At 44.3% G+C, this 25,335-nt stretch overlaps 1 protein-coding gene across 5 annotated transcripts in view; it reads left to right on the top strand.

The window, feature by feature from the left end:
- Window positions 1-25,335, top strand: part of tjp2a (tight junction protein 2a (zona occludens 2)) — a 160,577-nt gene that overhangs the window by 41,042 nt on the left and 94,200 nt on the right. Inside the window, exon 1 of one of the 5 annotated variants that reach the window (XM_063049071.1) lies at window positions 10,092-10,188. The exons of 2 other annotated variants lie outside the window; for them this stretch is intronic. In XM_063049071.1, coding sequence (XP_062905141.1) covers window positions 10,165-10,188 — 24 coding nt within the window. In that variant the 5' untranslated portion in view covers window positions 10,092-10,164. Of the gene's footprint in view, window positions 1-10,091; window positions 10,189-10,432; window positions 10,612-25,202; window positions 25,289-25,335 lie in introns of those variants that run through there. 2 more of the 5 variants (XM_063049074.1, XM_063049070.1) reach the window with 2 other exon arrangements.

Genomic DNA, 25,335 nt, shown 5'->3' with positions numbered 1-25,335 from the left:
GATTTTTTGACATGCATTTTCTACCTCCCATAAGGATCTTTTTACCCTTGTAGTTTCTCAACTCTACTCACAATGTTTCTACCCCTTCTGATCCTATGTCACCTCTTTCTCAGGATTTGATTTCATTTTTTACCAATAGCAACACCCCACCTCTTCTGCCTACCTGCCTATTCTTTCAATACAATGTGCTCTTTGGATGTTAAGTTCCCAGGTATAATCTTGTTTCATCCACGATTCTATGATAGCCACAATATCATAAATGCCTATCTCTAACTGTGCTACATTATGCTTCATATTCTACAGTACTGTGTGCATTCAAATATGACATGTTCAGTCCTGTTTTCATCACCCTTTTTGATTTTCGTCTCCCTTCTACATTGCATATCCTCCCAATATCATCAGCCTTGCCTTGCTAGCAGTCTCACTACACAGTGTCTCTGTTTGTAAGCCAACTGCCACATCCTCAGCCCTATCACTCCAGTTCCCATTCCCTGCCAAATGAGTTTAAATGCTCCCAAGCGGCTCAAGCAAGGATATTGGTCACCTTTGGGTTCAGGTGTAACCCTTCCCTTTTGTGCAGGCCGTACCTTCCCCAGAAGGAATCCTAATGATACACAAATCTGAACCCCTATCCCCTGCTCCACTGCTCCACTGCTCCACTGCCTCAGCCATTCATTTATCTACCAAATGCTTCTATTTTTACCCTCACTGTTGCATGGCATAGGCAGCAATCCAGAGATTACTACCCAAAGGTCCTGCTTTTCAGCTTTCTACCTAACTCCCTAGAATCTCTCTTCAGGACTTCCTCGCCTTACCGAGCTATGTTATTGGTGCCAATATGAATCAAAACTTCTGGCTACTTATCCTCTCCTTTAGAATACCACAGACCTGATCCAAGATGTCCCTGACCCCGGTAAGGCAATATACCATCCAAGTGTTTCTTTCACATCCACAGAATCTCATGTCTACTCCTCTAAATATGGAATCCCCGAACACTACTGCAGTCCTCATCTTTACCCTTTCCCTTCTGAGTCACGTAGCCTAACTCAGTCCCAGAGCTCAGGTCGCTGCAGTTCCTGCTGTTAGGTTGTCTCCCCTCAACAGCATCCAAAATGATACACTTATTATCGAGGGGAATGGCCACAAGGGTACTCTGTTTTGGCTGCCCATTTCCTTTCCTTCTCCTGACAGTCACCCAGTTACCTGCCTCCTGCAACCTGGGGGTGACTACCTCCCTGTAGCTCTTATCTATACTGTACACTCCTCAGTTTCCCATATGAGCTGAAGGTCATTGAGCTGCAGCTCCAGTTCCTTGTCACGTTCTGAAGAGTTACAGCTCAGTGCACCTGGTGCAGGTGTGGTTTCCAGGAGGCTGGAGGGCTCCCAGATTTCCTGTGTCGCACACAAGTAGAGGCAGTGTGTAGTGAGACTGTAAGGAAACACAGGCAGATGGTAGAGCAAAGCTACAGTCAGTGGGATGAGTTGAAATGCAACAGGGGGGGCAAAATCAGAAAGGTGATGAATACAGGACCGAAGGTGTTATATTTGAATGCACGCTGTATACAGAATAACGTAGATGATCTTGAGGCGCAATTCCAGATTGACATCTGTGACATTGTGGGTAACACTGTGTCATGGTTGAAAGGAGGTCATCGTGGGGTGCTTAACATCCAAGGATACATTTTTTTACTGAAAGGACAGGCAGGTAGGCAGAGAGGGTGGGGTAGCTTTGTTGGTTAAAACATGAAATCAAATCCTTAGAAATGGGTGACATAGGATCGGAAGATGTAGAATCCTTGAGGGTATTGTTAAGATACTGCAAAGGTAAAAAGACCCTGATGGGAGTTGTATCCTCATCCTGTTCACTATTTGGAGGCCTGTATACAAGTTACAATTGGAGACAGAAAAGGCATGTAAAAAGGGCAATGTTATGATAGCCATGGGGGGTTTCAATATGCAGGTAGATTGGAAAAATCGAGTTGGTGCCAGATCCCAAGAGAGGGGATTTGTAGAATGCCTATAAGATGGCTTTTTAGAGCAGCATGTGATTGAGCCCACTAGTGGAAAGGCAATTCTGGCTTGGGTGTTGTGAAATTAACCAGATTTGATTAGGTAGTTTAAAGGTAAAGGAGAGGCGAGAGTGGATATCAGACCAGAGGAAAATGATGCTGAAGATGTAGTATGAGGGGCCAAGAAATAGTGCATGAACTAAAGTATTTTGAGGCAGAAGTGAGTGTTGTTTCTATTACTAAGGAGAAGGTGCTTGGGAAGCTGAAAGGTCTGAAGTTGGATAAGTCATCTGGATCAGATGAACTACACCCCAGGATTCTGAAAGAGGTAGCTGAAGAGATTGTGTAGACATCAGTAAGATCTTTCAAGAATCATTGGATTCTGGAATGGTTCTGGAAGGACTGGAAAATTGCAAGTGTCATTCCACTCTTTGAGATGGGAGGGAGTCAAAAGAAAGGAAATTATAAGCCAGTTAGCCTGGCTTAGAATGAGGTTTTGGAATACTTGGAGGCACATAATAGAATAGGCCAAAGTCAGCACAGTTTCCTTAAGGGAAAATTTGCCTGAAAAACCTGTTGGAATTATTTGAGGAAATAACAGGCAGGATAGACAAAGGAGTCAGGGAATGTTGTCGACTTGGATTTTCAGAAGGCCTTTGACAAGGTGCCACACAAAAGGCTGCTTGCAAGACAAGAGCCCATGGTATTACAGGAAGATAAATAGAAGGGATAGAAGATTGGCTGACTAGCAGGAGGCAAAGTGTGGGAGTGAAAGGTGCTTTTTCTGGTTGGCTGATTGTGACTAGTGGTGTTCTGCACAGGTATTTATTAGGACTGATTCTTTTCATGTTATATGTCAATGATATGATGACAGAATTGATGACTTTATGGCCAAGTTTGCAGATGATACAAAGATGGGCAGGGAGGCAAGTAGTGTTGAGGAACTTGGGCAAATTGGGAGAATGGGTAAAGAAGTGCCAATTGGAATATAGCATATGGTCATACACTTTGATAGAAGGAATAAATGTGTAGACTATTTTCTAACCGGAAATGATTCAAAATTCTGAGGTGCCGAGGGACTTGGGAGTCCTTGTGCAGGATTCCCTAAAGGTTAATTTGCAGATTCAGTTGGTGGTAAGGAAGGCAATTGCAATTTTAGCATTTATTTTGGGAGGACTAGAATATAAAAGCAAGAATGTAATGCTGAGGCTTTATAGCATAGTCATAGTCATAATTTATTGATCCTGGGGGAAATTGGTTTTCTTTACAGTTGCACCATAAATAATAAATAGTAATAAAACCATAAATAGTTAAATAGTAATATGTAAATTATGCCAGGAAATAAGTCCAGGACCAGCCTATTGGCTCAGGGTGTCTGACCCTCCAAGGGAGGAGTTGTAAAGTTTGAATGACCTCCTATGACGCTCTGTGTTGCATCTCGGTGGAATGAGTCCCTGGCTGAATGTACTCCTGTGCCCACCCAGTACATTATGTAGTGGATGGGAGACATTGTCCAAGATGGCATGCAACTTAGACAGCATCCTCTTTTCAGACACCACCATCAGAGAGTCCAGTTCCATCCCCACAACATCACTGGCCTTACAAATGAGTTTGTTGGTTCTGTTGGTGTCTGCTACCCTCAGCCTGCTGCCCCAGCACACAACAGCAAACATGATAGCACTGGCCACCACAGACTCGTAGAACATCCTCAGCATCGTCTGGCAGATGTTAAAGGACCTCAGTCTCCTCAGGAAATAGAGACGGCTCTGACCCTTCTTGTAGACAGCCTCAGTGTTCTTAATAATGCATTGGTCAGACTGCACTTGGGAGTATTGTGAGCAGTTTTGGGCCTCCTATCTAAGAAAAGATGTGCTAGCATTGGAGAGGGCCCAGAGGTCAGTCATGAAAATGACCCTGGGAATGAAAGGGTTAACAGGAGCATTTGATGGGTTTGGGCCTGCATTCACTGGTATTTAGAAGAATGACGGGGGATCTTGTATCCTATCGAATATTGAAAGACTCGTATAGACTGGAGGTGTAGAGGATGTTCCTTACAGTGGGTGAGTCTAGGCCCAGAGGGTTCAGCCTCAGACTTGGAGTGACAGTTCTTTAGAACAGAGATGAGGAAGAATTTCTTTAGCCAGAGGGGAGTGAATCTGTGGAATTCATTGCCACATGTTGCTTGTGGAGGCCAAGTCATTGAGTATATTTAAAGTGGAAGTTGATAGTTTCTTGGTTAGCCAAGCTATTAAAGGTTGGAATGAAATTGAATTGACTTTATTACTTCCATCCTTCATATACATGAGGAGTAAAAATCTTTGTTATATCTCTGTCTAAATATGCAATGTGCAATTTATAATAATTTATAATAAATATTATGTACAACAGGATAGTCAATATCATATAGAAATATAGTTGTGTCAGCATGAATTAATCAGTCTGATGGCCTGGTGGAAGAAGCTGTCCTGGAACCTGTTGGTCCTGGCTTTTATGCTGCAGTACGGTTTCCCGGATGGTGGCAGCTGAGCAGTTTGTGGTTGGGCTGACTCTGTCCCCAATGATCCTTCGGGCCCTTGTTACACACCTGTCTTTGTAAATATCCTGAATCATGGGAAATTCACAGCTACAGATGTGCTGGGCTGTCCGCACCACTCTCTGCAGAGTCCTACAATTGAGGGAAGTACAGTTCCCATACCAACAGTGATGTAGCCAGTCAAGATGCTCTCAATTGCGCCCCGATAGAAAGTTCTTAGGATCTGGGGACCCATACCGAACTTCAACTGTCTGAGATGAAAGAGGCGCTGTTGTGCCTTTTTCACCACACAGCCGGTAGGTACAGACCACGTGAGATCCTAGGTGATGTTTATGCCGGGAAGACAAGAGAATGGGCTGAGAGGGATAATAAGTCAGCCACGATGAATGGCAGAGCATACTCAATGGGCTAAATAGTCTAATTCTGCTCCTATGTAAATTGTCTTGTGCAGTGGCAGGAAGACACACCCTTTCTCTATACACACAGTGGCTGCACCAGGCAGAGCATACTCAATGGGCTAAATAGTCTAATTCTGCTCCTATGTAAATTGTCTTGTGCAGTGGCAGGAAGACACACCCTTTCTCTATACACACAGTGGCTGCACCAGGCTTCTGTCATTCATAGTCATAGTCATACTTTATTGATCCCGGGGGAAATTGGTTTTCGTTACAGTTCACCATAAATAATAAATAGTAATAAAACCATAAATAGTTAAATAGTAATATGTAAATTATGCCATAAGTCCAGGACCAGCCTATTGGCTCAGGGTGTCTGACCCTCCAGGGGAGGAGTTGTAAAGTTTGATGGCCACAGGCAGGAATGACTTCCTATGACGCTCTGTGCTGCATCTCGGTGGAATGAGTCTCTGGCTGAATGTACTGCTGTGCCCACCCAGTACATTATGTAGTGGATGGGAGACATTAACCAGATGGCATGCAACTTAGACAGCATCCTCTTTTCAGACACCACCGTCAGAGAGTCCAGTTCCATCCCCACATCACTGGCATTACGACTGAGCTTGTTGATTCTGTTGGTGTCTGCTACCCTCAGCCCGCTGTCCCAGTAAACATGATCGAACTGGCCACCACGGACTCATAGAACATCCTCAGCATCGTCCGGCAGATGTTAAAGGACCTCAGTCTCCTCAGGAAATAAAGATGGCTCTGAGCCTTCTTGTAGACAGCCTCATTGTTCTTTGACCAGTCCAATTTATTGTCAATTCGTATCCCCAGGTATTTGTAATCTTCCACCATGTCCACACTGATTCCCTGGATGGAAACAGGGTTCACCGGTACCTTAGCTCTCCTCAGGTCTACCACGAGCTCCTTAATCTTTTTCACATTAAGCTGCAGATAATTCTGCTCACAGCATGTGACAAAGTTTCCTACCGTAGCCCTGTACTCAGCCTCATCTCCCTTGCTGATGCATCCAACTATGGCAAAGTCATCCGAAAACTTCTGAAGATGACAAGACTCTGTGCAGTAGTTGAAGTCCGAGGTGTAAATGGTGAAAAGAAAGGGAGACAAGACAGTCCCCTGTGGAGCCCCAGTGTTGCTGATCACTCTGTCGGACACACAGTGTTGCAAGCACACGTACTCTGGTCTGCCAGTCAGGTAATCAAGAATCCAAGATACAAGGGAAGCATCCACCTGCATCACTGTCAGCTTCTCCCCCAGCAGAGCAGGGCGGATGGTGTTGAACGCACTGGAGAAGTCAAAAAACATGACCCTCACAGTGCTCGCTGGCTTGTCCAGGTGGACGTAGACACAGTTCAGCAGGTAGACGATGGCATCCTCAACTCCTAGTCAGGGCTGGTAGGCGAACTGGAGGGGATCTAAGTGTGGCCTGACCATAGGCCAGAGCAGCTCCAGAACAAGTCTCTCCAGGGTCTTCATGATGTGGGAGGTCAATGCCACCGGTCTGTAGTCATTGAGGCCACTGGGGCGCAGCGTCTTCGGCACAAGGACGAGGCAGGATGTCTTCCACAGTACAGGAACCCTCCGGAGCCTCAGGCTCAGGTTGAAAACATGGTGAAGTACTCCACATAGCTGAGGGGCACAGGCTTTGAGCACCCTGGTACTGACACCATCCGGTCCTGCAGCCTTGCTTGGGTTGAGACGTTTCAGCTGTCTTCTCACCTGTTCAGCTGTGAAGCCCACCGTGGTGGTTTCGTGTGGGGAAGGGGTATAGTCATGAGAGCAGGGTGGGGGACTGTGAGGAGGGGTAGGAGGGGAGAGTGGAATATGTGTTGGTTAGGGGCTGACAACAGATGACTCATGTGGGGGATGGGCAGGGGCCACAATGTCAAATCTGTTAAAGAACAGTTTAAGTTCATTGGCCCTGACCACACTGCCTTCTGCTCCTCTGTTGCTGGTTTGCCGGAACCCAGTGATGGTCCTCATCCCCCTCCAGACCTCTCTCACGTTGTTCTGCTGGAGTTTCCACTCAAGCTTCCTCCTGTAGCTATCCTTAGCCTCCCTGATCCTGGCTTTCAGGTCCCTCTGTATTGCCCTCAGCTCCTCCCTATTTCCATCTCTAAACACCCTCTTTTTAGCATTCAGGATGTCCTTAATGTCCTCTGTCACCCATGGCTTGTTATTTGAATAACAAAGGACAGTTCTTGTCGGAACATTGCAGTCCACACAGAAGTTAATGTAATCAGTGATGCACTCTGTGAGCCCATCAGTATCCTCTCCATGTGGCTCACAGAGTGCCTGCCAGTCTGTCACCTCAAAACAACACTGGAGCGCCTCATAAGCCTCCTCCGACCATTTTCTCACTGTCCTCGAGGTTGCAGGTTTACTCTTCACCAGAGGCACGTAGCAGAGTTTTAGATGCACGAGGTTGTGATCTGACTTTCCCAGTGGGGGGAGGGGAGAGGAGCTGTAGGCATCCTTAACGTTAGCGTACATCAAATCCAGAGTCCTCTCCCCTCTGGCTGTACAGCTCACATACTGCGTGAAGTTGGGCAGTGTTCTAGCCATGGTAACCTGGTTGAAGTCACCCGAGATGGCAATGAGGGCACTCGGGTGCTGGGTTTGTAATCTGGCTATGACGGTGTAAATGATGTTACATGCCGACATTGGGTTGGCAGAGGGAGAGATGTACACAACAACCACAATTGCATGCGAGATTTTCCTCAGTATGTCATTCTGCACCTTGGAGTGTGCCACCCTGAGGCATTCTGATTCAGACAGCTCCTTGTTTTGGTTGACCAGTGCACTTGGGGAATATCAGAGAGGTTTCCGGTGAGCTTATGGCCTTCCAGCAGCTACCAGTGTTTGTCTCTGTGTGTGTTCCATGGAAGAGTCTGTGGGTAGTTCTGCAACCTGGGCTGAACTTTAGCAAAGGCCATCGGATCTGTTCTGGACTATGCGTCCCGAGCATGTGCTGCAGAAGAGGAGGATGACTACCTTATTTGCACCTGGACAATGTTGAGGACAGACTCTAGCTGTGCACAAAGAGTCTTGCAGGAAAGCCATGTCACCAGCAGCCAAGCATATGTTGCCATTTGAAATCTGTGGTGAGATGATGATAAATGACTCCTTGAGAACATTAGACCACATCCACCATTTCCTGATCCTGTTGTGTCTGTCACCTGCAATGCAGACCACAGCCTGATTGACTTGTTTTGCAGAAGCTTCTGCACAAAGAATAGGTGTGACTGAACTCATGGAGCTTCCTGGGATAACACGGCTTGGCCCATCCCTAATGCTGAAGAAGAATTCTCAGCCTGAAACATCGACTGTTTACTCTTTACCATCGATGCTGCCTAGACTGTTGAATTCCTCCAGCATTTTGTGTATGTTGCCGAGATGTGAAACTTCTTTTGAATTTTTTTCAAGAGTGGTAGAGAATATCGAAGTCAATATTTTCACCTGTCATTTTCCTCCGATGTGTAACATTAGCATGACGTCAGTAGTCAGGGATATTTAATGAAATTGGGCAACACCAGTGTTTATTTTCCAAGGCTGGGTATTGGGAGCCAAGCGTGGACTATTTGTGGACTTCCCTGTAGGCACTCCTCTAAAAATCCAGACTATCGGTTCAACTCTCTCTCCAGAGTCTTGGAGTTACAGTTAGAATATTTCCCTTGTGCTGTGCTGCAAGTGTCACCTTTCAGAGCTGTTAAAACTCACCCTTCAGTGGATTTAAGTGCTCATGACACTTTAAGAGCAGGGGAGCTTTCCCTCAAAGTTGTGGAGCCAGCATTACCCCGTAACAGCATTATATCAGATTATCTGGTGTTTGCTGGGTGGATTTGGCTGCTACATTTCCAATATTGTAACGAAGTTAGAAATGGGTTGTAAAGTGCTTTGGGATCCCTTCAGAACGGAACAGCAAAGGCCCTTTGGAAGTGTTAATCTGTCTGTCTGTATCTTGTTTTACGGCGGTTGGCATCCAGCTTAATGGTGCATTACCGCCACTCTCTGCTCCAGAATGTGCACTAGACATACATTCTAAATCCCTTCACCCAATCGCGCGCGCGCACACACACACACACACACACACACACACACACACACACACACACACACACACACACAAACCTACACTTCACCCTCCCATCTTTGACCATCCTAGTATCCAATTCCTGTTTATTCGTCATATTCTATAAAAAACCCCTGTACCCCTTAAAAACGCTAAAAATACCCGGGCTTGTGCTCTCTCACCCATGCCCAGCAACCCTTTGAATGTGAATTCCTGCATCCCCAACTCCCTTAATTTAGTTCTCATCATCTCTCTCTGTATCCCATACTTCCTGCAACTCAGAACTACATGTTCTACTGACTCCTCTTCCTGACATTCCTCACACAATCCTGTCTGGTGTTTCCCTGTCATTTTCAATGTTTTGTTTAATGCACAATGCCCCAGCCTTAACCTAGTCCACACAATTTCCTCTCTTGTGTTTCCATTACCTACCCTAGTAACTGCAACACTCTTTTGTATTTGATATAAATGCCTCCCTTTCCCCTCCCTGTCCCATCTTTCTTGCCACATTCGGTTGACTTTTTCCCAGATTACACACTTAACCTCTGCTTTACTGATACTAATGTGCATTTCCACATTTTCTTTCTTTAATGCCCTCTTTGCCAACTCATCCACCCTCTCATTCCCCTTCACCCCTACATGTGCTGGAACCCATAGAAATTTTACCTGACCTCCCTGATTTGCAATTCTTGTAACTAACTGAAGGACTTCATAAAGTACATCTTGCCGACTGTTTGTGTGAAAAGACCTTAAACTTGCTAGAACTGACGATGAATCTGAACATATCAATGCTTTGGCTTGAAGTGTTAATCTGTCTTTTTGCCCTCATTTTCAAATGAAGACTGGGAGAAAGGAAGGGGTGTGGTAACAAGGGAGATGAGAATCCCCACTGGCAGTGAAATACTTGTGAAGTTTAATGACATGTTCAGTAAAGTTATAAAAGAAAAATTAAATACTTATTTTAAAAAGTGCTACCAACATTACAGGGTTTTTTTAAGAGTAGGTGTAAGAGCTGCAGACCCAGGTACTGGGAGGAGAACCAGGTGTCTCCTTCCTGGTTCTTGGGGGGTGGGGAATTCTGCCTCTTTTTGTTAAACGAGGTTGTGTTGTTTTAACCTGTAGATCTCCAAAATGGCTGTGAGATTCCAGAGTCAGGCAAGTATTGGCTGCTGAAGTGTTTCTGTTAATCCTTGCGCGTCGTTTATTTTGAAGTCTCAGTCCCTTTCTCCGCTGAAACTCGCACAGTAACGCCAGCGCGAGTTTTGCAGCCCTCAGCTCCCGTATTTTTGGAGCCGTTTGCAATCCGTGGCTGCCCCGCTGTTACAGGAAGCAGCCGGGGCGTGCTGGATGCTCAGGTCCCGGTATGGTTTGTGCCCCCGCTCCAGTCAGAAACGTACGGGGCGATTGTGCCTCGTCTTACATTTTCTTCCTTTATCTGTGGCGCTCCTGTTAATCTTGTATAAATTGCACGATGGCTTAAACTTTACAACGTTCTTGGCACTAGGTTACTTAATTCGTCTTCCTACGTAAATTTCAGTGCAGAACCAGCTCCCTGCCAAATACTCTTGTTAATCGCTGGTACGTTTATCGTATATTTTTTGGGGGGTGGGGGGATTTCTTCATGGGAGAAGATTATGGTTCAAATCTTACTCTATTCGTTAAGAGGCCATAGGGCCCATTGGACCTGAGCACTTTGGAAGGACTAATCCAATTCTCTGCTCTTGCCCCATATATCCTTCACGTATTTTCAAAGCTTAACCTTCCCAGTGCAGTGCTGGACTCGGTGCCTTCTATTACCCTGTGCCAACTATTTGAAGGAAAGATCCCTGGTCATGTTCTAGTGTCAGGCTGATACTCGAATCTCAGACACGTGTGAAAAGACAATACAATTGCAGTTTTAATTTTTTAAGTGGATAAATTTGGAATAGTTGCAAACAAATGTTGATTGGTGGTGATTACTGAACAAGAAATTGGCTACCAGCAACAATCTTTGTTGCTAATTCAATCAACTTGGTTAAAATTCAAATACTTGGCATGCAGGTACATTCTATTTTTGGATTAAAAACTCAACAACTGTCCTTTTAGAGAAGGGAAAATTTAAATGATTTGGACCACAGGTAGAGCAGTGATCAGAAGGTTGTTAGCTAATCGGACATTGCAAAGTATCCATAGTGCAGGTGTTGTGAGGGGTGAGGTAGGAGAACTGGGTTGGTGAGAGAGGTTACAGAGAGGGAGTGGGGTTGCTCTGAGAGTTAACATAAATCTGCTGGGCAAAGTGGTTTCCTCTTTTGTAAGAAAAGGAGGTCCAATAGACATAAAATGCAAGTTTTGGATGCTGAAACATGGTGATTTTGAAAAGGCTTTTGTGTGGAGATATACCTTGCAAAAGCAGTGAAACGTGTTTAGTAAGAATTAAATAACAAGGCATAAAGACTATTGTAAGGATTTTGTTCACTATTTTGGGATGTTCCAAACACTTTTTTGTCAGGGATATATTTTTGAAGGCTGTAAGAGAAGGATAGCAGCCAGTTTGTATGTGGAGAAAGTCCTACAACAATGTTATAACAATCACAAACAAGGGAAAATCTGCAGAACCTTCTTGACCAGCCTCCCATGCGGGACTTTGTCAAATACCTTACCAAAGTCCATGTAACCTTGCCTTCATCCACTTTCCTGGTAACTTCCTCAAAACTCTATAAGATTGGTTAGACGTGACCTACCATGTACAAAGCCATTGTGACTATCCTTAATCAGTCCATGTCTATCCGAATACTTGTATATCCGGTCTCTTGTAATACCTCCCAATAACTTTCTCACAACCGATGTCAGACTCACCAGCCTATAATTTCCTACTTTATGCTTGGAGCCTTTTTTTAAACAGCGGAACAACAACATTGGAGGAAAAGATGTGCTTGCTGGTGGGATCCTTTTGGAGATGGCAGAAATTACAGTCTCCAAAGAGATCCCACCTGCTTGCAAGCAGAACAAGTGCTACACCTCTCCTTAAACCTCCTCCCTCACCACTATTCAGGGCTCCTAATAGTCCCTCCAGGTGAGGTGACACTTAACTTGTGAGCCTGTTGGGGTCATCTACGGTATGTGGTGCTCCCAGTGTGGCCTCTTGTGTATCGGTGAGGCCCAACATAGGTTGGGAGACTGCTTTGCCGAGCATCTATGCTCTGTCCAGCAGTAAAAGCGAGATCTCCCAGTGGCCATCCATTTTAATTCCACTCCCCATTCCTATTCCTATTCTGACATGTCAGTCCATGGCCTCCACTATTGTCGTGATGAGGCCACACACAGATTGGAGGAGCAACACATTGTATTCCATATGGGTAGCCTCCAGCCTGATGGTATGAACAATGATTTCTGAAACTTCTGGTAATGAACCCCCCCCACCCCGCACAATTCCCCATTCCTATTTCTCTCTCACCTTAACTTCTTAGCTGCCTGTCATCTCCCTCTGGTGCTCCTCCCCCTTTTCTTTCTTCCATGGCCTTCTGTCCTCTCCTATCAGATTCCCTCTTCTCCAGCCCTGTCTACAATCAACTCCCCAGTTTTCACTTCACCCCTTCCCCCTCCTAGTTTCACATATCACCTTGTGTTTTTTCCTTCCCTCCCCCCCCCCACCTTCTTACTCAGGCTCCTAATCTTTATTCTCTCCAGTCCTGAAGAAGGGTCTTGGCCTGAAACGTCGAATGTATTGTTTTCCATAGATGCTGCCTGGCCTGCTGAGTTCCTCCAGCATTTTGTCTGTGTTGCTTGAATGTTTATAACAAGTCATTTGAGAATTTTTTTAAAAGGCATTGATTGAGAGATGACTGTCTGTTATATGAGCAGCTCTCTGACTCTTTATGAAAAGAGAGGAAACTCTGTTTTTATTTTATGCTGCCTAAAGGGAAGTTTAGGTGCAGGAGTCCCTCAGTACTGCAGTGGATGAGTGTCAACAAATGTCCAAAATGAGCTGTGAACCCACATCTTCTGGCGGTGAATTGTTTGGAAGGAAACAGTTTGAATTCTGGATCAGTTTAGTATCTTTGACTTTTGTCGTGAAGTTTGTTTTTTTTATGACAACAGGACAGTGCAATGCATAAAAAATTGCTATGTTACGATAGGAAATATTTATTAATAAGGTAAAAGAGAGCAAAATAGTAATGTAGTGTACTTGAACTGTTCAGAAATCTGCAGGTAGAGGGGAAAAAGTTATCTCTAAGATATTAGGTGGTTCTTCAGGCTCCTCTACCTCCTCCCAGATGTAGTAATGAGAAGAGGGCATGTTCAGGATGGTGAAGGTCCTTAATGATAGATGCTGCCATCTTGAGACGCCACCTTTTGAAGATGTCCTTAACGATGGGGAGGCTAGTGTCCATGTTTAGCTGGCTGAGTTTACAACCCTCTGCAGCTTTTTTTTTTATGGCTCCTGTGCATTGGAGCTTCCTTACCAGTCAGATTGCCCTCCATGGTACATGTGTAGAAATTTGCTGGTCAAACTATACCAAAACAAATCAAACTCCAAATGAAGTATAACTGCTAGCCGGCCTTTCCATGATTGATCAATATGTTGGGCCCAGGAAAGATGCCCTGAGATGTCGATGCCCAGGAGCTTGAAGCTGCCCACCCTTTTCACTGCTGATCCCTCACTGAGGACTGGTATGTGAACTCCTCACTTCTTCCTGCAGTCCACAATCAGGCACTTCATCTTACTGACATTGAGTTCAAGGTTGTTGTGACACCACTTAACTAGGCCACCCATCTCATTCCTCCACATTTTCTTGTCATCAAGTGAGTTTCTGCCAACAAAAGTTGTGTCCTTGGCGAGGTTATAGATAGTGTGTGAGCTGTGCTTAGCCGCAGTCATGAGTGGAGAAGAGAGTAGAGCAGTGGGCTAAGCATGCATTCTTGAGGTGTGTCTCTGTTAATTGTCAGCAAGGAGGAGATGTTATTTCTGAACTTTTGGAGGGAGGGGGAGGAGAATAGCAGCGAGTGGTTGGCAAACAGCTGAAGCATGTCTGTATGGTAGGGTGAAGGAAGAGCTGTACAGTGCATTGATTGACTTGGAGCATTTTGGGACATGATATCTCGCTGTGTGCACCCATTAGTCTTGTCTTTATTAGCTCTGTTAATGCGGCACAAAGGAATGATGCTAAATCAGGAGCTTGTCAACAAATAAGATGTCATCTTTGAGAGTGAATGAACAGAGACTTGATGGTGGAGGGAAATTGGTCAAATCCAGTGGAGAATGAGTAGAGGTTTTAGGGTTGGGAATGGTTAGGGGTAAGTGGGAGAGGAGGACAGAGAGACTAAAGATAGGGAAGAATTCTTAAAATCAAACATCGAAAACAGCTACTACCTTTAAACTTCTCTCTTTTGGCAGCAGTAATTGTGTGACATGGCTGGATCAAAGAAGCCTACTTTAAAACAAATAACTATATGCTTCTAACATTCATCCCTGACCTGAGATTAATTCAAATGCAAATATCATAATGTGAATCTTTTAAGGGTGAGATGCCATACATGTAGCTAACAGAGCAGCGGTGGAAAAATTTGCCTTTTAATGCAGTGGTTGTCAAGTATACCTTTCACTGTAAGATGTTTAGTATTTATTTAGAGAAACAGCATGAATAGGCCATTCTGGCCCTTCCAGCCATGCCAGCAGCAACTCCCGGTTTAACCCTAGCCTAATCACAGGATAATTTACAATGTCCAATTAACCTTCTATCTTTGGACTGTGGGTGGAAACTGGAGCACCCGGACTAAACTTGCACATTTATAGGGAAGACGTACAATCTCCATGCAGACGGCTTTGGAATTGAACCCTGAACTCTGCTCTCAAGCTGTTATTGCATTGTGCTAATTGACATTTCAGATGAGTAAGTAGATATACGTGTGTCCTTTCACCTGGGAATGGTGGAATGATAACCAGTCTGCGGGGAGCATGTAATGAACATACTTGAGTGTGCACTTGTGCTGAGAGGAAGAAATGAAGATCTAGTTTGAAACATAGAAAACCTACAGCATAATACAGGCCCTTCGGCCCACAAAACTGTGCCGAACATGTCCTTGCCTTAGAAATTACCTAGGGTTACCCATAGTCCTCTATTTTTCTGAGCTCCATGTACTTGTCCAGAAGTCTCTTAAAAGACCCTTTCGTATCCGCCTCCACCACTGTCGCCGGCAGCCCATTCCACGCACTCACCACTCTGTGTGTAATAAAAAAAAATTACCTCTGATATCTCCTCTGTACCTACTTCAAAACACCTTAAAACTGTGCCCTCTCATGCTAACCATTTCAGCCCTGGGAAAAAATCTCTGACTATCCACACGGTCAATGCCTCTCATCATCTTGTACACAAGGAGAGCATGGAAAATCTTGGTAATGGAGTAGTCTTTAACTTTCATTGGGTCCTGCTGCTGAATTAGACTTTTAACAGTAATGTTAGTGAAAGAATTTGAGCAAGTAGATGCTTTCACGTTGAGGAAAAGAAGAAGGGGACAAAATAGAGGCTAATAAATAATCTCTTTCAGAATCAGGTTTATTATCATTAACATATGTTGTGAAATTAGTTTTGTGGCAGCAGTAGGTAAAGTTACAAAAAATAAGCGTGAAAGAGGAAGGGGGTTTATGGACTATTTATAAATCTGATCTTGGAGGGGAAGAAGCTGTTCCTAAAATGTCGAGTGTGGATCTTCAGACTCCTGTGCAACCTTGCTGATGGTATCAGTGAGAAGAGAGCATAGAAAAAAACATAGTACAGACCCCTCAGCCCACAAAGCTGTGCCAAACATGTACTTACTTTAGAAATTACCTAGGGTTACCCATAACCCTCTATTTTTCTAAGTTCCTTGACTAAGCATGACTCAACTTGAGGCACTGCCTTTTGAAGTTGTCTTCAGTGGTGGGGAGGATTGTGCCAGTAACTGACTGAGTCCAACACTCTGCGTCTTCTTTTGATCCTGCACACTGGAGCCTCTACGCCAGGCAGTGATACAGCTAGTGAGTATGCTCTTCACCACACTTCTATAGAAGTTTGCTAGAGTCTTTGTTGATGTACCAGTCTCAAACTCCTAATGACATATAGTTACTTGTGTACCTTCTTTGTGAGGCATCCATTTGTGTATGATTTTGACCTGTACATTTTTCACGATTTTAAAGTATTTGGATAATTCGTCTACTGAGTTGCAGCTACAAACCTGGTTATAATTTTGTGAAATTTTGCATAGAGAGCAGAAATGTAATAGTTTTAATGGATTCTGTCCCCCCAGTTTAGCCTCTGCCTCCTGGTTTAGAAGTCTACCTCCCACTGCTGGATTTTAGACTGCCTTTCTGCATTCTCCTTATTGTATTGGTAGTTACCTGTGTTAACCTGGTGAACTTTAACTGTAAGAGGTCAGAAGTTAAATAGTTGGAATTCCAAAGAGATGAGAGTTTTGCCTTTAATTGCATTATCACATTTAGTTTGTTCCAGCCTTTAATTCAATGCTCTCCTTGTATTCTCATTTAATATTTATGCCAAAACCAAAATTACGTGACAATCACCTTGTTTTCAAATTTCTATCTGCCGGAATCTGTTGTGGGCAGTTGCCTGCCAGGTTTCCAGTATTGAAGCACTTCAAAAGGGAAATGTTTTATCGCAAGGCACTGAAGTGCACTGTATAAAGGGAGTCTGTTACTTGACATGGAATCTGTCGAATCAGTTGCATTATTCATTAACAAACACGGGGCCTTGTGTAATCTCACCTCGTTTTGGTAAAAATCATGCTGCCTGTGACGTGAACCACTAAACTTCCTTGAAATGATCAGTTGAAAATGCAGCAATGAGATTTGTAGCTGTTTTTTTGGGAATATTTGAATACATTTATTTTTCAGACTGATAAGTTGCTCAAACTGTATAACTTTATTCTCTTTTAAAACTGCGGCTGACAATGAAGTCAATGACCCCAAACAACTTTGGCTTGCTGCCTTGCATTCTGTGACAAAAATGTGAGTCTTCAGAAAGCCAAAGCAATTCATTTGAAAAGCTTTGCTTGAGATCTGAAATTAATTTCATTCTGATGATTCCTTTGTATTTTGGTTTATTGTGCTGTTTTTTCCTCAGGGGTACATGTAGTTTTTCTGAAGCAGAATGGTGGGGGTGAGCATATTTCCTAGTCTCTGCTGCTTATTGCAGAAATAGAACCAAACCCAGTAGAAAAAAACAATCACAGGCTTGACTCTTTAAAAATTGTTATTGTTTACTTTAAAGCCCTTGGGTGGATTCTGTTGGAACTCTTTCAACATGTTTCAATGGACCATTTGTTGCATTTTTTTAAAGGTCGCAAAGGTTATTAGATAACACGGCTGACTTTCAGCAGAATTGTTCAGATATTAGAGATTGGTGAAGTTTTTGCATGATCGATTTTTCTGCCCTCCTAGAGTCCCAAGTTGAAATAGTCTCACTGATGGTCATGTGGCTCTTTGTTCCTGGACTAGTAACACATTTGCAATTATAACATCAACACACATAAAAGTTGCTGGTGAATGCAGTAGGCCAGGCAGCATCTCTAGGAAGAGGTACAGTCGATGTTTTGGGCCGAGACCCTTCGTCAGGACTAACTGAAAGAAGAGCTAGGAAGAGATTTGAAAGTGGGAGGCGGAGGGGGAGATCCAAAATGATAGGAGGAGACAGGAGGGGGAGGGATGGAGCCAAGAGCTGGACAGGTGATTGGCAAAAGGGATATGAGAGGATCATGGGAGAGGAGGCCCAGGGAGAAGGTGGGGGGGGGGAGCCCAGAGGATGGTCAAGGGGTATAGTGAGAGGGACAGAGGGAGAAAAAGGAAAGAGAGAAAAAGAATGTGTATATATAAATAAATAACGGATGGGGTACGAAGGGAGGTGGGGCATTAGCGGAAGTTTGAGAAGTCAATGTTCATGCCATCAGGTTTGAGAAGTCAATAATGCCATGAACATTGACTTCTCAAACTTGGCCTCCTGTCCCATGATCCTCTCATATCCCTTTTGCCAATCACCTGTCCAGCTCTTGGCTCCATCCCTCCCCCTCCTGTCTTCTCCTATCATTCTGGATCTCCCCCTCCCCCTCCCACCTTCAAATCTCTTACTAGCTCCTCTTTCAGTTAGTCCTGACGAAGGGTCTCGGCCTGAAACGTCGACTGTACCTCTTCCTAGAGATGCTGCCTGGCCTGCTGCGTTCACCAGCAACTTTGATGTGTGTTGCTTGAAATTCCAGCATCTGCAGAATTCCTCGTGTGTGCGTTTTTAAATTATAAGAGCAGCCTGTTTCAAGACACTTCACCCAAGAATTATCTTGTTGTGTGGCATCTAGTTTTCACTGCTATTAGGGCTAGCGTTCAGTGAAAGATGCAATTTTTAAGAAGGGAGCGTTAATGAGGTACAGTGCTTTAGAAAGTGAATTTTGCAGCTTTGCTTCGGCTGCAGCAAGCAGGATTTTCCAGTGGCCAACCGTTTTCATCCCAATTCCCATTCTGACAAGTTGCAGTCCATGGCCGTTTCTGCTGTCCTGGTGAGGCCATTCTCAGGTTGGAGGAGCAACAACACCCCGTCTTCTGTCTGAGTAGCCTCCAAGCTGATGGCATGAGCATCAGTTTCTCTAACTTCTGGTAATTTCTCCCCCACGTGCCTTCTCTTTATCCATTCCCCAGTTTGTTTCCCCCTTACCCCTTCTCTTTACCTGCCCATCACCTCCCCCCCCTTCCCTTTTCTCCCATGGTGTACTGTCCTCTCCCATCAGTTTCCTCCTTCAGTCCTTTAACTTTCCACTTGTCGTCTCTCAGGGAAGGGAAGCAGCGCCTTGCTCCTCTTTTGTATCTCTGTGCCACATGTCTTTACTTGTATAGTAGACAGACACTTAATGATGTAGTAACATGTTCTGTTTGTAAAGAAGGCAGCATTATAATTGATACTTGAGGTTAGCAGTTGAAGTAAGACACGACAACATACTGGCAAACACCTTTTATCTGTGCTTCAGCACGGCACGTTGCCTGGTGATTTTAATGTGTCAAATCTCATTATTAGTTCACAGGAATCTTTTGTGACCTTTGAAAATAGTGGATACTTTGTAAATAAAAATAATTTCCTTAAATCAGTTTATTGATTCATTGTTAACAGAGGAAAAGCATGACTCTTAGATGTGCTGCTTTCTGAATGAAGCTCTGCACTGGGTTGCTGACTGCTCACGCAAGGTTTTTGTGGTACAGAGAAGAGGGGACTGTTCTCTGGTGTTCCAGCCATCATTTGTCTTTAAGTCACTATGTCTAGAACATTCTGTTCTCACGTTTCTGTGTGGGAGCTTTGTGTCCTTTTTACTGTATTACAATGACAGAAACAGGTGGCAGGGTGGAGATACACGGGCAGTACCTCCAATCCCACAATCTTTACCACCAAGGACAAGGGCAGCAAGGCATATGAAAATACGATCTGCAGACTCCTAAATCACAAACCATTGTGACATGGAAATATACTTGCTGGCCCTTCACCACCCGTGACACCCTTCCTAACCGTGCTGCAGGAGTACCCCCAACAGTAGAAGTACAGCAAGTCATTACCACTTTAAGGATACCTGGCTCGGCAATGAACTTCAACCTCATTCATGATTCTGAAAAATCACCAAGTAACCTAGGAAACACACAAGGCAAGTGGATGGAGTTACGATGCAGGTCCCCAACTAGCCACTTAGGAGGCTGAATGGTCTCCCTATTCAAATATAGATTATAAAACATAATTTAAAGAGTATACGCATGCCAGTCAGGAGATTCAACGTATTGTGTTTCGTCCATCACCACAAGCCACCTTTGTATCTCTGCATCTCTTTGTGTTTCCAGCATTTTGTTCTATTTAAAATCCTGGCAACTGCATTTTTAAAACAAAAATTCACTCCAAAGTCATTTCATACTGAGTCTTAGCAGTTTTGTGAAAGGTGCAGCAGAACTGTGACAGATTATTCTACAAAGTATTTGTTCTTTTTCTACTTTCTGACCGAGTTTCTGCTATTGATCACTATCGAGTACAACCTTTCAGAAGGGATCACTTGCCACTGATAGTAATTGTTCACTTTCCAGCTCCCTTTTAAAATATTATTTAAGATGTTAAAATCTGATTTTTTTTGTGTGTGTGTGCTTTTACTTGTAGATTGGTACTTTCTGCATGGTTTCCATGTTATTTTGATGACTACTGCAGCAGTTTTCAATCCTGCCGAGATCTGCACCCTGCTACTCAGTTGTTGGGTACTGTGCTAAAACAGCAACCAAGGAAAATCGAAGCAACTTGAATAATTTAGCATGTAATGCAGCTTTTTCCACAACCATAAGCTCCCTGGTTTGGTAAAAATCTATTTGAGCTGTGCATGTGTTTATTTTTAATTCTGGTTGCTCTTGGTTTTGGAAATGTTTAATGAAGCCCAGTCAGCCTGATGAGGCACAGCATCTTAATAGGTAACTTGTGCAGAGATACAAAGGTGGCTTGTGGTGATGGACGAAACACAATATGCTGAATCTCCTGACTGGCATGCGTATGCTCTTTAAATTATGTTTTATAATCTATATTTGAACAGGGGGACCAATCAGCCTCCTAAGTGGCTAGTTGGGGACCTGCATCGTAACTCCATCCACTTGCCTTGTGTGTTTCCTGGGTTATTTTGTGATTTTTCAGAATCATGAATGAGGTCGAAGTTCATTGCCGAGCCAGGTATCCTTAAAGTGGTAATGACTTGCTGTACTTCTACTGTTGGGGGTACTCCTGCAGCACGGTTAGGAAGGGTGTCACGGGTGGTGAAGGGCCAGCAAGTATATTTCCATGTCACAATGTTTTGTGATTTAGGAGTTTGCAGATCGTGTTTTCATATGCCTTGCTGCCCTTGTCCTTGGTGGTAGAGGTTGTGGGATTGGAGGTACTGCCCGTGTAGGCAGGACTAATAATTGCAGTGCATCTTGCTGGTCATACACACTGCAGCCTCTGGTGGAGGGTTAGCGGGGTAGTGGTATAAAAACGAAGCCAGCTATTTTGTCCCAGATGATGTTGAGCTTCTTGGCATTTGATGTGCTCATCCAAGCATGTGAAACGGATTATGCTCCTGCTTGTGGTAACGGAGAGGCTTTAAAATGCCATGTGCTGATTCTCTCACCACAGGACAGCTAGCCACTTACCTGCTCTTAGAACTGTACTAACTATGTAGTCGTTTCAGGTGAATTTCTGGTCAGTGACGGCCCTCAGTGTTGTTTGTGGGGGGGTCTTGACAAAGATATTGCATTTGCATATTGGTTAGGCTTCCTCTTGTCAGAAATGGTCATCAGCTGACACTTTTGTGATGCAAGTATTACCTGCCACTTACTGAGCCCAGACCTGAGTGTTGTTTTCAGACTTGCAGACATGAATTAGTTTATTTGTCATGGAATTGCAAACATTTTTCATTGCCTACCTTCTGACTTTTAATGGAAGGGAAGGTCTTTAAAGCAACCAAACGTGTTTTGGTCCTGGGACACTAATCTGAGGAATTGCAGCAATAATATCCTGTGGCTGGGACGACTTGACTGCCAACTACCACAACCATCTTCCTGTGAATGAGGTATGACTTCAACTTCTGAAGCGTTTTTGCTTGATGGACACTAACTTCATTTTCAGCCAATGTTCCTCAGAATCACCTTCAACCCAATGCTGAATAGATCTCGAGAGCTGTTGCTCTTGCCTTGTATTCAAAATTCATTTGTTTGGTCCATATTGATGTCAGTACCATAACTACAGAGGAGCAGCTTGGGTGGAATGCAGCTAGTTCTGGAGAGCAGGTCTTCATTACTTGGACATTCTCTGGTCCCTTATCCAGTGCTGTTATCCATTTCCGGATATCTCCTGGAATGAAACAAATAGACATGGGAATATCATGAGAATCAGAATTGGAATTAGGCTTATTATCACTGGCATGTGTCGTGAAATTTGTTAACTTAGCAGCAGTTCAATGACGTACATAATATAGAAAAAAACGTAAGTCAATTACAGTATACATATATTGAATAGATTAAAAATCATGCAAAAACAGAAATAATATATAGTAAAGAAGTAAGGTGGTGTCCAAGGGTTCAATCCTGCACACATGCAGAACTCGTTGACTTTATTAACTTTGCCTCCAACTTTCACCCTGCCCTCAAGTTTACCTGGTCCATTTCCGACACCTCCCTCCCCTTTCTAGATCTTTCTGTCTCTGTCTCTGGAGACAGCTTATCCACTGATGTCTACTATAAGCCTACTGACTCTCACAGCTATCTGGACTATTCCTCTTCTCACCCTGTCTCTTGCAAAAACGCCATCCCCTTCTCGCAATTCCTCCGTCTCCACCGCATCTGCTCTCAGGATGAGGCTTTTCATTCTAGGACAAGGGAGATGTCTTCCTTTTTTAAAGAAAGGGGCTTCCCTTCCTCCACTATTAACTCTGCTCTTAAACGCATCTCCCCCATTTCACGTACATCTACTCTCACTCCATCCTCCCGCCACCCCACTAGGAATAGGGTTCCCCTGGTCCTCACCTACCACCCCACCAGCCTCTGGGTCCAACATATTATTCTCCGTAACTTCCGCCACCTCCAACGGGATCCCACCACTAAGCACATCTTTCCCTCCCCCCCCCCCGCATTCCGCAGGGATCGCTCCCTACGCAACTCCCTTGTCCATTCGTCCCCCCCATCCCTCCCCACTGATCTCCCTCCTGGCACTTATCCGTGTAAGCGGAACAAGTGCTACACATGCCCTTACACTTCCTCCCTTACCACCATTCAGGGCCCCAAACAGTCCTTCCAGGTGAGGCAACACTTCACCTGTGAGTCGACTGGGGTGATATACTGCGTCCGGTGCTCCAAATGTGTCCTTTTATATATTGGCGAGACCCGACGCAGACTGGGAGACCGCTTTGCTGAACATCTACGCTCAGTCCGCCAGAGAAAGCAGGATCTCCCAGTGGCCACACATTTTAATTCCACATCCTATTCCCATTCTGACATGTCTATCCACGGCCTCCTCTACTGTAAAGATGAAGCCACACTCAGGTTGGAGGAACAACACCTTATATTCCGTCTGGGTAGCCTCCAACTTGATGGCATGAACATCGACTTCTCTAACTTCCGCTAAGGCCCCACCTCCCCCTTGTACCCCATCTATTACTTATTTTTATGCACACATTCTTTCTCTCACTCTCCTTTTTCTCCCTCTGTCCCTCTGTCCCTCTGAATATACCTCTTGCCCATCCTCTGGGTCCCCCCCCCCCCGCCTTGTCTTTCTTCCCGGACCTCCTGTCCCATGATCCTCTCGTATCTCCTTTTGCCTATCACCTGTCCAGCTCTTGGCTCTATCCCTCCCCCTCCTGTCTTCTCCTATCATTTTGGATCTCCCTCTGCCCCTCCAACTTTCAAATCTCTTACTCACTCTTCCTTCAGTTAGTCCTGACGAAGGGTCTTGGCCTGAAACGTTGACTGCACCTCTTCCTACAGATGCTGCCTGGTCTGCTGCGTTCACCAGCAACTTTGATGTGTGTTGCTTGAATTTCCAGCATCTGCAGCATTCCTGTTGTTTCCAAGGGTTCAATGTCCATTTAGGAATCGGATGGCAGAGGAGAAGAAGCTGTTCCTGAATTGCTGTGTGTGTCTCTTCAGGCTTCTGTACCTCCTGCCTGATGGTAACAGTGAGAAAATGGAGAAAAGGCCATGCCCTGGATGCTGGAGGGCCTTAATAATGAACACTGCCTTTCTGAGACACGGCTCTTTGAAGATGTCCTGGGTACTTTGTAGGCTAGTACCCAAGATGGAGCCAACTAAATTTATGACCCTCTGCAGCTTCTTTCAGTCCTGTGCAGTAGCCCCCCTCCCCCATACCAGACAGTGATGCAGCCTGTCAGAATGCTCTCCACGATGCATCTATAGAAGTTTTTGAATGTATTTGTTGACATGCCAAATCTCTTCAAACTACTAAGGCTGTCTTGCCTTTACAACTGCTTCGATATGTTGGGACTAGGTTAGATCCTCAGAGATCTTGACACCTAGGAACTTGAAAGCAGAACTGTTTCATCTATTTGGCGAACCTGGGTGGACATGGTTACATACAGTATGTGTCAGTCTTTGCTTTAGCTCTTGGCTGCTGGGTTTTGCCATCATTCTGGATGGAGGTATCCTGGGTTTTATGATCTTGACTCCCTTTGGTATACTGAAAATAGTAGGTCAAGCTACACCTGTGGAGAGAGCAGCAACTGATATTTAAAGTCAGTGATATCAAACTACTGATTCTATAGATATTGTAAAGCACCCACTGGTTTAGAGTGTTCCAGCTTTCCATCACCTATTTTTTGCATGAAGTGCTTCGCTGAACGTCCTCTGCTGAATGGCCTCCTGTTGTGCCCTGGTATCTCTTTAATGAAGCCCCTGAGCTGCCTTGCCTGTAGCCTTCAGCTTTGTAGTACTCCTTTGCTCTGAATTTACCCATCTACTGTTAGAGATCCTTTAGACATCTATGCTGAGGACATTGTCTAATCTTAGCAGTAACTTGAATTGATGTTTAAATCTGTCGCTCTGTTTGACGTTAAATTTACATGGGTATATTATGCATGCAAACACTGTGATTTGATCTTTTCATTTAAAGACTTTTTGTGGGAATTGATTCGCACACTGGTGTGAAGGGCAAGTATTTTCTTGATTCTAGAGATGTGATTTACCCAAGTGGGCAGGAAATAGTTAACATAATAGTTAACATAACTGGATCATTCCTGTAGTTCCCTCATTTAATCCATCATTGTAATAATGTTGAGGTTTAGTCTTTTATAAGTAGTGGATGAAAAAGCGAGTTTAGTTTTAAGTTGAACAACTAGTAGAACACACATCTACACTTTATTTATAAGTTTGGATATGATTAGCTGTTTTATTTGCAGTGATCATACACCATAGTCCCTATTTGGTGTGTATGGTGTTATAATGCACTGAATTTTAGTATAGCAGCCAAGGTTCTGTGACTGACATGCATCCTCAATAGGTTGTTGTGCCTCCCCAGTACAATAGAACTGGCTGGATTTGTGGTGCATGTAGGGCAGCAGTGTATTAAGGTTATGTAATCCAGCTTGATAAATTCTGGAAATGGATGTATCCCAGGCGTGAGGCTGACCAGCTCTGGGTGATCGCTATAGTGCAGCATTGCACTCCGGTATGAAGTCCCTACAAGCACTGCAAAGAAAATGGGCCCATCTGATGCATTCGTTCAGGCTTTACAGGAGATTTGTGAGTTACTTGCCTCTTCTTTCTGGTTTCAAACTTTTTGTCCGTCT

The sequence above is a fragment of the Mobula hypostoma genome, chromosome 5 (genome assembly GCF_963921235.1).
Source record: "Mobula hypostoma chromosome 5, sMobHyp1.1, whole genome shotgun sequence".
Taxonomy (NCBI): Eukaryota; Metazoa; Chordata; class Chondrichthyes; order Myliobatiformes; family Myliobatidae; genus Mobula; species Mobula hypostoma.
Note: the sequence above shows the minus strand (reverse complement) of the source record. Positions and strands in the feature narration are given on the sequence as shown.